General features: G+C 39.2%; 1 protein-coding gene across 1 annotated transcript in view; it reads right to left on the reverse strand.

Annotated features, from left to right (window-relative positions):
* The window catches only part of LOC142214592 (one cut domain family member 2-like), a 97,336-nt gene extending 85,915 nt beyond the window's left edge, over window positions 1-11,421 (reverse strand). The window contains exon 1 of the mRNA XM_075283538.1: window positions 10,133-11,421. Within this exon, the coding sequence (XP_075139639.1) occupies window positions 10,133-11,165 (1,033 nt within the window). The 5' untranslated portion in view covers window positions 11,166-11,421. The remainder of the gene's footprint in view (window positions 1-10,132) is intronic.
* Between the last annotated feature and the right edge of the window lie 765 nt (window positions 11,422-12,186).

Consider the following 12,186-nt stretch of genomic DNA (forward strand, 5'->3'; position numbering starts at 1 on the left):
CTTTTTTCCCTATTGCTTTCAATGTGATACGCACGTATGTTAATGGCACCCTGTATGTTAAATAAGCCTTTCACTGTCAGAAGGGCGTTTCTGACAGTGAAGAGAGAAGCGATGTCATTCTGACACTGTCCAAATAGCAGAGAACAGTGTCAGAGCAGCTTCAGCAGCGTGATCTCACGACTTCTAGCGAGATCACGCACTTCTCTCTTTACAGGACTGAGAAGAAGAGTCGGAGGAGCGATTCACTGTAGCAATGACACTGAAGTTCTAAAGCCTTAATATTAAGGCTTCCAATTTAGCATTCCTGAAATTCTGCTTCCATAATTCATGGAAGGAGATATCCCTTAAATACCTAGGTGTTCTGCTTACCCTTACATAGTCTTCCCTCCATGTTGCCAACTATCCTCCACTGATCCAAATTCCTCCACCCTTTTGAAATCGCAGCCCCATGACAGTTCTTCAATCTTTACAGTGCACTTGAAAATTATTTGGATGTCAAAGTGCCACCGGATACTTAATTTAATTCCTACACCTCGCATGACACAGGGAGGACTCTGTTTGCCAAATTAATAGGATATAGAGTTGGAAAAAAACTTATATTTTGCTATGGAACTTTATGGCTTCCAGAAAATAGTTTATACTCTGCTAGGTTTTAGAACACTATTTATACATTACTAGTGAATTTTTCAACAATTTGTGCACCTTTCATTTTTAGTATAGTAATACTATAGGTATGTAAACCTAAACTGTTTTTTTTCTTACTGAAGAGGGATACTCCTTTCATTTATTCATTCTGGGGGTCCACTGTACAGCTTTATTCACATATTACCTGACTCTGCAAATTATGAAAACTGTTCAAATTGTTCCTTCCCTTGAACTCTGTCTGTCCTAGGATGCTACCAGTACTCTGTTACCTTGCTTGAAGTACCCACTCAGCTATGTGAGCTGGTAATATGCACTCACAAAATAGGAAGAATCAGGCAGCAGCACGACACATCAAGACTGAGGCCTCTGCAGCATTTTCTAACAGACTTCTAGACAATTTTTCTAGAAACTGGACAAACCACGTGATGTTCATAAAAAAAAGCTGAAAAATATTGGTGGTATATAGGAAAGAGGGGAATTGTCATAACTACACAGATTTGCCAGTTAGGTACTACTGCTGCTAGTGCAATTAGTACAACTGTATACCTCCCAACCATCCCGGATTCTGCGGGACAGGCCCGGATTCCAGGTCCTGTCCCATGGTCCTGATCGATGGGAGGTATGTCCCGAATTCAACTCCAGAAAGGATGCAGATGAGTTAAATACAGTGGTGAAGCTGAAGCAGACAGCTCCCTGTATTCCCTATGGGCTCTGGCTCTGGAAGCTGTAGGTGCAATATGATGACATCAATCACATCGCAAATGCAGCTCCTGGAACAAAAGACTGCAGACTGCACAGCACAGGAGTGAGGAGAGGTAAGTATCAGTGTTTTGTATGTTAAACTTTGAAGAGGGACATTAAACTGTGGGGCATATAGAGGGGGACAATAAACTGGGGAGGTATATGAGAGGGACATTAACCCTTAAGTACTATCATGGTTTCTATCCTAATGATATGTCTATGGTAGTGGTGTATGATAGACACCATGATAGTACTTAAGGGTTAAACTTGGGGGCATATGGAGAGGGACATTAAAATGGGGGTGGTATACAGTAAAATGAGGAGAGGATGACATTAATGTCCCCCTCTAGTTGTCCCCGGTTTAATGTCCCCCTCCAGCTGCCGCTACGGTGTAATGTTCCCCTCCAGTTGCTCTCAGTTTAATTTTCCCATCAAGTTGCCCCAAGTTTAATGTCCCCCTCCAGTTTCCCCAGTTTAATGTCCCCCTCTAGTTGTGCCCAGTTTAAACTGCACTAGGAGACAAAGAGAAATGGATGGGAATGGGCAGAGTCAATTTAGAAGTGGATGAAACTAAATTTGTTCTCTCTTTCTATCCTGTGAAAGTTGGGAGGTATGCAACTGTTGGTACTGTTACTGTATTTATTTCATACTGTCATTTACTGTTGATTCCTTCAAATAAAATGGCTACTCTCACTGTATAGACAAAAAGCATGCAACCTAAACCTTCCCTCTCCTCACTCACATGCAATAGCATTAGAGGAGAAAACATGGCTGTTGCCCTAGAGAAGAACACACTGTGTGTCTAATTTATTTTCCATACTGTATAATTATGATATAGGACAAAGGAGGAGTAAGAGAATGAGAAATGATGTGAAATGTAATATAGTAGATTTTTTTTTCTTTGTGTGGATTCATAGCTTGGTCCTGTAAAATGTATAGAATTAAAATGCTTGTATATGACTACATTTGAGTAATCTGTACACCATAAATCTGTTACATAAATTAATGGTATTGAATAAAACTTTCATTCTTACAGTTTAAAGAGTAAAAACAAGGCTAGTTTTAGGCTGGGGCCCCACGTAGGATATAGGCCGCAATTTTGCTGAGGGCAGAATTGCCATTTTACAGTAACTACAAAGAGCATGGGATTCTGGCTAATCCCATCCACACATTGCCGAAAAATATCTGCAGTGGACATGCTGCGATTTCAAAAACCGTTGCATTGGCTTTGCCTTAAAGATCTTTGAATGTAATCTAATACAATGTAATACAACCACAATGTCTACTGAATTTAATGTTATTATGTTACTGATTTATGATACAATTTTCATAGCTAACTGGTTATTGCTTTCTACAATTATTTCACATTTCACAATTTTCTGAAACAATAAAGAAAATTTGAGGTGGCCATACACATAAGACAACTGTCAGTCTTTCTACTCCATCCTCTCCAGAAACATACAATGCTAAGAAAGGGGCAAGTTGAAGCCACATACCGGCATATCCGCATTGAATTCTACCTGAACTGATCTTAGGGCTTGGGTTAGATGTGCTGTGCATAGAGCCATAATAACACTTTAAACCTTGTAAGGCATCTCAATTGGAAATGTTTTTATGCCATATTTCTTTTCTATAAAGTGTGGAAAATTTTATGTGAGTTTTCACATGATGTACTAAGTGTCAGGGTCAGATGCATAGGATCTGTCCTTTAAGGCTAAGGCCTCACTCAGTGGGAAACAGCCAAAAAGCACAGCGGGAAAAACAGTAGTGAAAATGCATTGCAATTTTTCCCGCAGCACTTTTCACAAAAAGCGCACAGTTTTCCTCTGCGTATTTTCTGCTTCAAATATACCTATACGGAAAACACCAGTGTTTCCATAGTTATAATCAACATGCTGCAAAACATAATGTTTTTAAATGTAGACTGTGAGCCCCATATAGGGATCACAATGTGAAACTCTATCAGTATGTCTTTGTAGAACGAGAGGAAATCCGCACAAACATGGAGAACATACAAACTCCTTGCAGATGTTGTTCCTGGCAGGATTCAAACTCCAGGACTCCAGTGCAGCAAGGTTGCAGTGTTAACCACTAAGCCACCGTGTTGCCCCATCAAAGTGCAATGGTTTTTGAAATGACATCTTGTTCGCTGCGGATATTTTTCTGCAATGTGTGGATAGGATTAGCCAGAATCCCATCCAATTTGCAGGGACCGTAAAACGTTGTGGTTTTTACGCTTGCTACGTGGGGCCCTGGCCTGGCTCCATTTATGTTTCTATGCTCCTTGTCACAAGTATTGTCGCATTTGTTTTTGTCTGGAGTTTTGCAAGTGCTAAAGAGAATCCTATGTTGAAAATGCCAGAGAAAAAACACCAAAGAATGCCACTAACCCCCCCAAAAAGAAATTCTAATATGGCAATTGTTATGGTATACCAAATTAAGTATTAGCCCCTCTTCACTTCACTGGAAGGCGCCATATGTTTCTAGGTTGTAAAGAGGCCCCAAATTCAACACTATGTGCCATAGAAACCTCATATTATTTTTTAGTTTTAATACAGTTGACAACTTCTGAGCATTGTACATAAAATGTCATGTGTGTTTTGTGACTGCAAAAATGCCTCATAAAGTATTTTTAAAATAAAGCACATACATTAGGTGACAATATCACATAGTGCTATAAATATATTAACACTGGCTCTGCAATATATACCATTAGCATTAATTAAATGTAATATTTTTTTCCACGGTAATAAAACATTTAGTGTTGGCCACTAGACGTTTGCTACTTAGGTTACAATATTTATTAGTAGTGGTTTATAATTCAACTTCACTAAGAACCATAAAAATGCAGGCAGGGAAATACATGTTTTATTTCTCAGAGGAGAAAATCAAAGCTTTTGGGCCTCAATGCAAAATCTGCAACAAGGTCCCTATCGGTGTCTCTAGCTGTGTAGTGGTAGTGGTGTCTTTTTATATGGAAAAACGACTTTGAGGCCACTAAGGCTTCTGCCTAACTCTGCATCCCCTATAACAATGTCCCTTTTATTTTCTGTCATAATAATTTTTATCTATGGGTAATTGCTAATATCACGGGAGATATGCAATATATTTGTGTTTGATATTTTCCAGATAAAGTATTATAATTATAATTTCAGAGGAAAATCCTTCTATATTATTATGAGTAAAGGCACACCTGGGTAAAAGCATTTCATAGATTTGGTTAACACATATTAGGCCTCATTCTGTGCTTTTCTATGGACAGCGCCCAGCTTATTTGTGAATGGTGTCCATGGTGAATCACTTTTCACATGTGTGAAAAGCAGATCAGTTTTATTTTTGTATGCCTTTGGGTCCGTGAAAAACAGATGACACAAGGATGTCATCTATTGTTTTCACTGACCCATAGACTTTCATTGATGTCATCAGTATTCAGTGATCGGCATTGGCGAAAGAAAAAGGACACCATACATATATGATATGCAGACATGTGAATAAGGCCTTAGTTGTATCCATCCAGCTTTAAAAAGCTGATGGCATTTTGTGACCTACAGAGTCGTAACTGATGCTCTAGATGACAGGAACAATTCCATAGAAAACAATTAGATAATTTCTGGCATCGACAACGACAGATTGCTATATATCCATAAACCCACCCTTATTCCTAGGATGCTCTCTTCTGCCCACCCAGCTCCTTATTCAATAGTAATTAATTTTAATGCGCAGACAGAGGTTTTTTGTTATGTGCAGGGTGACACCTATCGCAATATAAAGCCCAGCATACACCAGTGCCAATGATAGCCCCATGCATCATGGAAACATTAATGGTTAAGCTATTTGCAGCAGATTTCTTGTACATTTCTAGGGCTGTAAAATCAAGTCTATTTATGCGAATGAAATTGTTTCTGCAGCAAGTGCATGGTTTTCTGCAAGCAAGGTAAATGGGACAGTCCTAAAGCTTTCTATGACAAGCCTGCCACACATGACAATGTAGACACCTATATGCAAGTAAATTGCTCATTTCGTGAAATGTTTCACTCCATAATAAATTAAGTAGATTATGGTTTGTACATACTGTGGAGCATTACACAGTAATATCAATTGGAGAGAACCACAGTTCCCAGTATATGTCCCTTATGGAGTGGAATTCTCATGCTATATTTCCATATTCAGTACAATCTGTGCACAGTTCTGGTGATATGTACAGTATAGGGATATTTTCCACACATGTCCTGCAATTCTTGAACCAGTGTTTTAATAGTGTATTGTGAGTGTCCTGTCACTTCCCAGGATGAAAAATGTCAGTAACAACTAAAAGAGTTTAGATATAGACACTCTGTCAGTTGAAGGAGAATAAGGGATTCTTATAATCAATAATGCATAAATATATGTTTACAAAATGTGTTTGATGTATTATGACACTCACTCTAGATGAATGGCCTGTAAGTACTTTTATCCTAATAATATCACCTATTCCTTAATATACAGAGGTGTCTCCATAAGCATAGTGTATACTGACAGTAGGCTGCTTATTGTGTGTAAAACACAAGAATGCACCCCTATACAGGTGTATATATATATATATATATATGTGTGTGTTTACATATTATGAAATCATAATAATGTCAGTCTGTGTATAGCGTCCATGTGTCCATGCCCTTTTGTATGTGTGTATGCGTGTGTGTGTGTATGTGTGTATATATATATATATATATATATATATATATATATATATATATTCGTTCCTCTTTAAACTTGCAATCTAGACAATATTTGAAGAAGGCAAGGATTAAATCGATTTTTCTGACTGTGATGAATTAGGGATAGTAATTCGAATTTATTGATCCTCTTCTTGCATGCTTCTCCCACCCCAAACCAATTCCTCTCTCCACATAATTACCAGTTTAAATGTAATCAGTGAATTGTATATGCAGAAGGGTATGCAGATGTCCTCTGTGCCCCCCAGGAGAGACCTCCATGTACACATATACACAGGCTAAAGTGAAGCTCCTGGGCCCCAATACAAAATCTGTAATTGGGATCCATTTGGAATAGTGGTATATTTTTTGTGGCAGAGGTATTTTTGGGAGCCCCTCAGGGTCCGGGGCCCAGTAGGGACCAGATAGATAGATAGATAGATAGATAGATAGATAGATAGATAGATAGATAGATAGTCCGCACATTGGTATCACCTGCATTGCTAGTAATGTTACAGAATCATGCAACAGATGTCTGGATAGAGAACATTCTTGGTGAAGGGAGCTTCTGTGTCCAGCAGTAAAGACAATCTCAAACACGCCTGGTTAATTATTAATCTGTGGTTTATATGTTTGTTTTCATGAAGCATTGATTAATATATTAGCATGGAATATTACATGGACAAGGGAAAACGATCAATTTATTAAGGCTTGTGGCAACAATGCCAGAAGACACAGCAGACATTTTAATGTAAATGCTGGACTCCTAAGCAAACTGTTTTACTGTATGCACAGTATGTTGTATGCATGTATATGTATATAGAGTTAAACGTATTAGAATGGGATTTAGTGAATCATAGTCCAATTAAATATATTGTATACCAATGCATAGCCTCAAGGTTTGCTGCTGCAATTCATGCTATATACTGTACAATAGATGTATATTGTAGGGTAAAAACACTATATATTATTATTATACTGTAATGATGCATTATTATGTATAAATATTACACCTCATACGCTGTACTATAATATACATTATAGTACAGTGTATGAGGTGTAATATTTATACATAATTCAGCATAACAGAAAAAAATAATAATACATGTTTACAATAGCAATAATATATAATAATGCATTCCTGGGTATAATATAATATAGTACCCTATGTGGAATATACTATATACTGTACTACACAATGTGTTTGTGTAGGGGTACATGATAGATAGATAGATAGATAGATAGATAGATAGATAGATAGATAGACAGACAGATTTTCTCTAAGCCTACGTTATATGTATATTATTCAGAAGGTTACAAAACCTCCTAAGCTACCTGCAGCAGATTTGTTGGAGACATTTCTAGGCCTGGAAAGACAGTTGTATTTATGTGAATAAGTTGTGTCCCTCCATGTAATAGACATTAGCTTTGGTGGTCTCCAGGTGATTATTTTTATATTAGTGAGCAGGATATAAAAGTGAAAGTGCTGAATGAGATTGAACAAGAAAGCTAGTTAAATGGCCAATTGTGGCAGTGCTTAAATCTTTATTTACCAGAATCTTGTAAAGCCAGAACAATTTGCATTCTATTAAGTGCTTTTCAATAGGGCATTGACTGGAACTAAAGGATGCCACTATCCTGCCCTAATTACAGCCATCTGAATTACACTACAGGTATATGATTCCTCAATACAGCATCGCCTCAGTCTGAACGATGGACTTGTATTGTCAGCTCCACAACAGCTAAATGTCCGGGCTACAGTGATCGGGAACTTACAGGACGGTCAGTGCGACTCTGCTAGAAAGAGGTGCTCACACGTCACCTCGCTTGCGGCTTTATGACCCCAATATTTAGCTTTGGGCTGCAGAACATCTATGCACAGCAATATCGATCCCTTCAAAATCAAAGCATAAAGCGCAATCCTGCCGCATGCCTGATACTGACCATGGATAATATATGTGAGACAACTGTCCTTTACAATAAAGACACAATAGCAGTATAGCAAAGTGAACTAGTACAAATACATGCTAACATAGATTAGACATTCAGGAATAGACAAGTGAGGCTAGATTGTAGAAAAGAAAAATAAAGGCAGATACGTAGGTAGATAGGTGGATAGATTAGATAGATAGATAGATAGATAGATAGATAGATAGATAGATAGATAGATAGATAGATAGATAGATAGATAGATAGAATGATCAGCATTGTTACTAGTGTGATGAGATAGGGCCGCTTGGACACAGGGCTAAATCCCTGGTGGGTTTGTCTGTGTGCTATAGATAATTGATTGGATCTGCCATTTGTGAGATGAAGAGGCCTAGCTTGGATCGATAGGCCGGGGAGCAGCTGAGAGAGGATCTAAGAAAAAGCTTCTGCTTTCTTGATACCTCACTTTTTTCCCCTTTATACCAACCTCTTACCTGCATGTATCAATATTCACTACGCGATATTCTTCTCAACGTGTCTTTACACCCCCTGTCTTTAAGAAATCTTGACTAAGTGACATACTGTATAACAAGCAAGTAGAATGCTGAAACTCCCTTTTTACAGCTTTCAATCAAATTGCCTTTTATTAAGACTTTTGCAACTCTGAAGTAAGGCTTTGCTATTCTTTGTTAATATGGCTATGGTTTATTATTTATTTCAGTTGCTCTATTATTTTTGCAATTCTAAATATAATATTTGTACTTATCATTTTGGATTGATTGGCCGGGAAACTATTAGTAAATACTCTATAAAATACATGTAGCAGGTTTTAAATATAAGGATTATAGAATAAAAGGCTTGTAATACTTTAGCGTGACCATTACAAATGTGATTGTGTACAATGGTCCTGTAGCTGGTGTCCATGTGACAGACAGGACTATGCTTGACAATCCATTAGTCAGCTTCAGGCCGAGTCCCCAGCTTGCGAAAACGCTGCGTTTTTGTAGCCCCTCGCAGCGTTTTACAGCACCAAGTGGATGGGATTCTGCTTAATCCCACCCACACATTGCAGAAAAAAATCCCGAGCGGAAATGCTGCGATTTAAAAAAAAACGCAGCGTTTTTGTAAGTCGCAGAATACTGGCGTTTTTTATATAGGTATAGGTAGATGGAGAAAGGCCGTAGAGGAAACGGCGGACTTTCTGTGAAAAACGCTTCTGAAAAAACTCGAAGCCTTTGGCCCGCTATGTGTGGCCCTAGCCTTAACTTCATTCATTTTTTAGTACAACTGAAAATCAAGGCAATATGCCCAGATATCTTTCCAGGTGGACTACAAGCCGCTGCTTATGATTTTTAATGTAAATGTCTCAAGGTGGAATACAAGGTATTTTTAGCATCTGCATGACATGAGCAGGGTGTAGAGTTGTAAAATAAATGCCTTTAGAATAGTGTCCATGTTTAACCCTTATGTGGTTCTGACTTCTGGAGAGTACATTTTGCTCTAAAACAAAGTAATGGCTAAAAGAGCAGGTACAAATAAATCCTATTGTGATAAGAATATGATTGTCTTAGTCTCCGTTATAAATATGTCTTCAGGGCTTTTCAGATATGCCCTAGAATAGGAGCCATAACAGTGGTGGTCAGATAAATCATATTAAACAGGGGAAATATCATTGTGGAATATCAACCAGATCAATAGTTTTACACCTAGCAATGAGCTGACTGACCACAATAATGTAACCTCCAAAGCTGAATTCATTTCTATTGTAGGAAAAACCTCAAAACAAGGAAGAAAATCGGGAAAATAATAGGAAGAATAAATAAAGATGTAGAATAAATAGTTTAGTAGCTTGAAGTAGAAATATTCCATTTGCAGGACAGTACACAATGGTCATTTGTAGTTTTGTATAACACGTGGAGATAGGACATGATATTATAGTCAGGCAGTAAGTCCTCCCTTATGTCACATTTATTTGCTCTTCACAACTATGTGGAATATATTTACTTACTACTAATGTATTTATTTGTAACAGCCATATGTCAGAGTGCTGTCACTAGGACAATATTTTCCAATGTTTTGCCTATGCTTTTGCTATATTCACTGTATATAGTATATAAACTTACCTGCTAGCCTCAGGGCAGACATCCTCTGGAACTCAGGTTCCTGTAGCCACTTCCACATTCTTCTGAATGTCTCTCGCCCAGACTTGAGCTTACTCCAAGGTTTTGGATTTCTCAAGAGATCAGACAGGGTTCCCTGAGACCTGCACAAGATCCTTTGAGCAAAGATGGCTTGTGGTATACTGTATCTCTTCAGTTCAGCCGTAATCCTTTGAGCAACCTCTTTTGTGTTAATCTCCTCCACTTGACCATTGCCACCGGACTGGGAACCAGAAGTGGATGCTTGTCTGTCCCGTTCACTTATTATTGAGCCACTGGAGGATGTGTGATGATGGCCATGTGGATGCATCCCATTCAAGGGGGGCATCATGCCAGCTCCGGGGGCACCCAAGCTCCTGGTAAGATGGTCCTCGCTCCTAGATAACATGGCAGCATGAGATTCGAATCCATTTGGTGACAACATTTTATCATTGGCTAAGTGACCACCGGGACCATATGGGCCCAGTGACTGTTGTGAGTTGTGCAAAGTGCCTAGGCCATTGGACAAGGGAGACAGCGGTTGGCCCATCGTCGCCATGTCCTTTGGGTAGTGACTATAGAGATTGCCCATAGATGTTAAACCCCGGTCGTCCCTCATCAAAGTAAAACTTCCGCTGACGTTCCCTGTCAACCGCTGGTGGTGGTGGTGATGGTGGTGGTGATGGTGGTGCGGGTGGTGAAACTTGTCAGAGACCGTAGAGATGGGGGGTAAATGTTGGAGAGGAGTCAGGGTCGTGTAGGTGCTGCTTAGGCTCATAGCAGATGGGGATTCACAGGACATGTTCATGGCTGGATGCAGTGGACCAGTAAGGGTATGCTCGCTTCTGTACTCTCCCCCGTCAAGAATGGAAGCCATGCTTGTCACCATAGCAGGTCGACCATGAGAAACCAGGTTCCTATGGGAAGCTTGTCGGCTGTGTGTGGAGCTCATGAGCTCCCCAGTTTGGGAGTGTGAGACACTGTGAATGTTTCCCAAATTCTCCATTGTAAGTTCCATCTTCCTGGCAGGTTTACTCTATGAACCCCCTCCTCCTCCTCTCCTTTCTTCTCCTTTTGCTTTCCAGGCTAATTCAGATTCAAAGCTTTGCCATCGATCAGCTTCTCTTTTGCAGTCAATCCTGCATGACTTGATGAGCTCTCCTTGCTCCTCTCCCCCTCCTTCCTGGGGATACAATGGCTGTGTGATAGCTGGCCACAGCTCCTCTCTCCCTCTCCCCAAGTGATGGTCGCTGCTTCTGGCTTTGTGGTGTGTCTAGAGCTGTAAAGCTGCAGATAATATTGGAGCTGAGACTCAGACCTCCTGCCAGCCTCAGTCTCACAGCCAGGGCTGCCTGACGTCAGCATCGTCTGCCCATCCATAAGTAGCTGTCACTGCTCAGCACCTACACAGCCCAGCAGCCGGGCACCTATACCATACACAGCCTCAAACATTATAGACTTTACGTATATTCTATTCAACACCACTGTACCATGTCTGTAAATAGATTGTGCCTGTACAGAATATTAAAGAGGTAATGTACATACAGAGGAATTACACACGCATATATATATATATATATATATATATATATATATATATATATATATATATATATAGGGAATAGAGAAAGATGACAGGACACAATACATGGCAGGGGCTAGCATCCTATTACGTCACAGAGTTTTATATCAGCACTTTGGAAGGTCATAATAGATATCTAATAGTAGTCAGAGATAAGATAGGTATATAGATAGCAAAGCAATGAGGGAGGTAAGGACCATTACTTCCATATCAGTCGGTGGGCTGTAGAGGGGGAGGCCTGTCAGGTGTCCCTTGGATGCGCAGGTTGCCTTCAAACATATTTCCAAAAAGTAATATAGATTTAGTATTCAATGGAAAGGATTTTACAACTCATGGTGGTGAAAGGGAAATGTAAAAAAGTAAAAAGAGAAAGGGGTTGAAGGGAACATTAGGATAAACGCTGCGACATATTATTTATTCTAAATGTATAATTAGAGTTATAGCTATAAATGTATAT

This window comes from Leptodactylus fuscus, chromosome 1, assembly GCF_031893055.1.
Source record: "Leptodactylus fuscus isolate aLepFus1 chromosome 1, aLepFus1.hap2, whole genome shotgun sequence".
Classification (NCBI taxonomy): Eukaryota; Metazoa; Chordata; class Amphibia; order Anura; family Leptodactylidae; genus Leptodactylus; species Leptodactylus fuscus.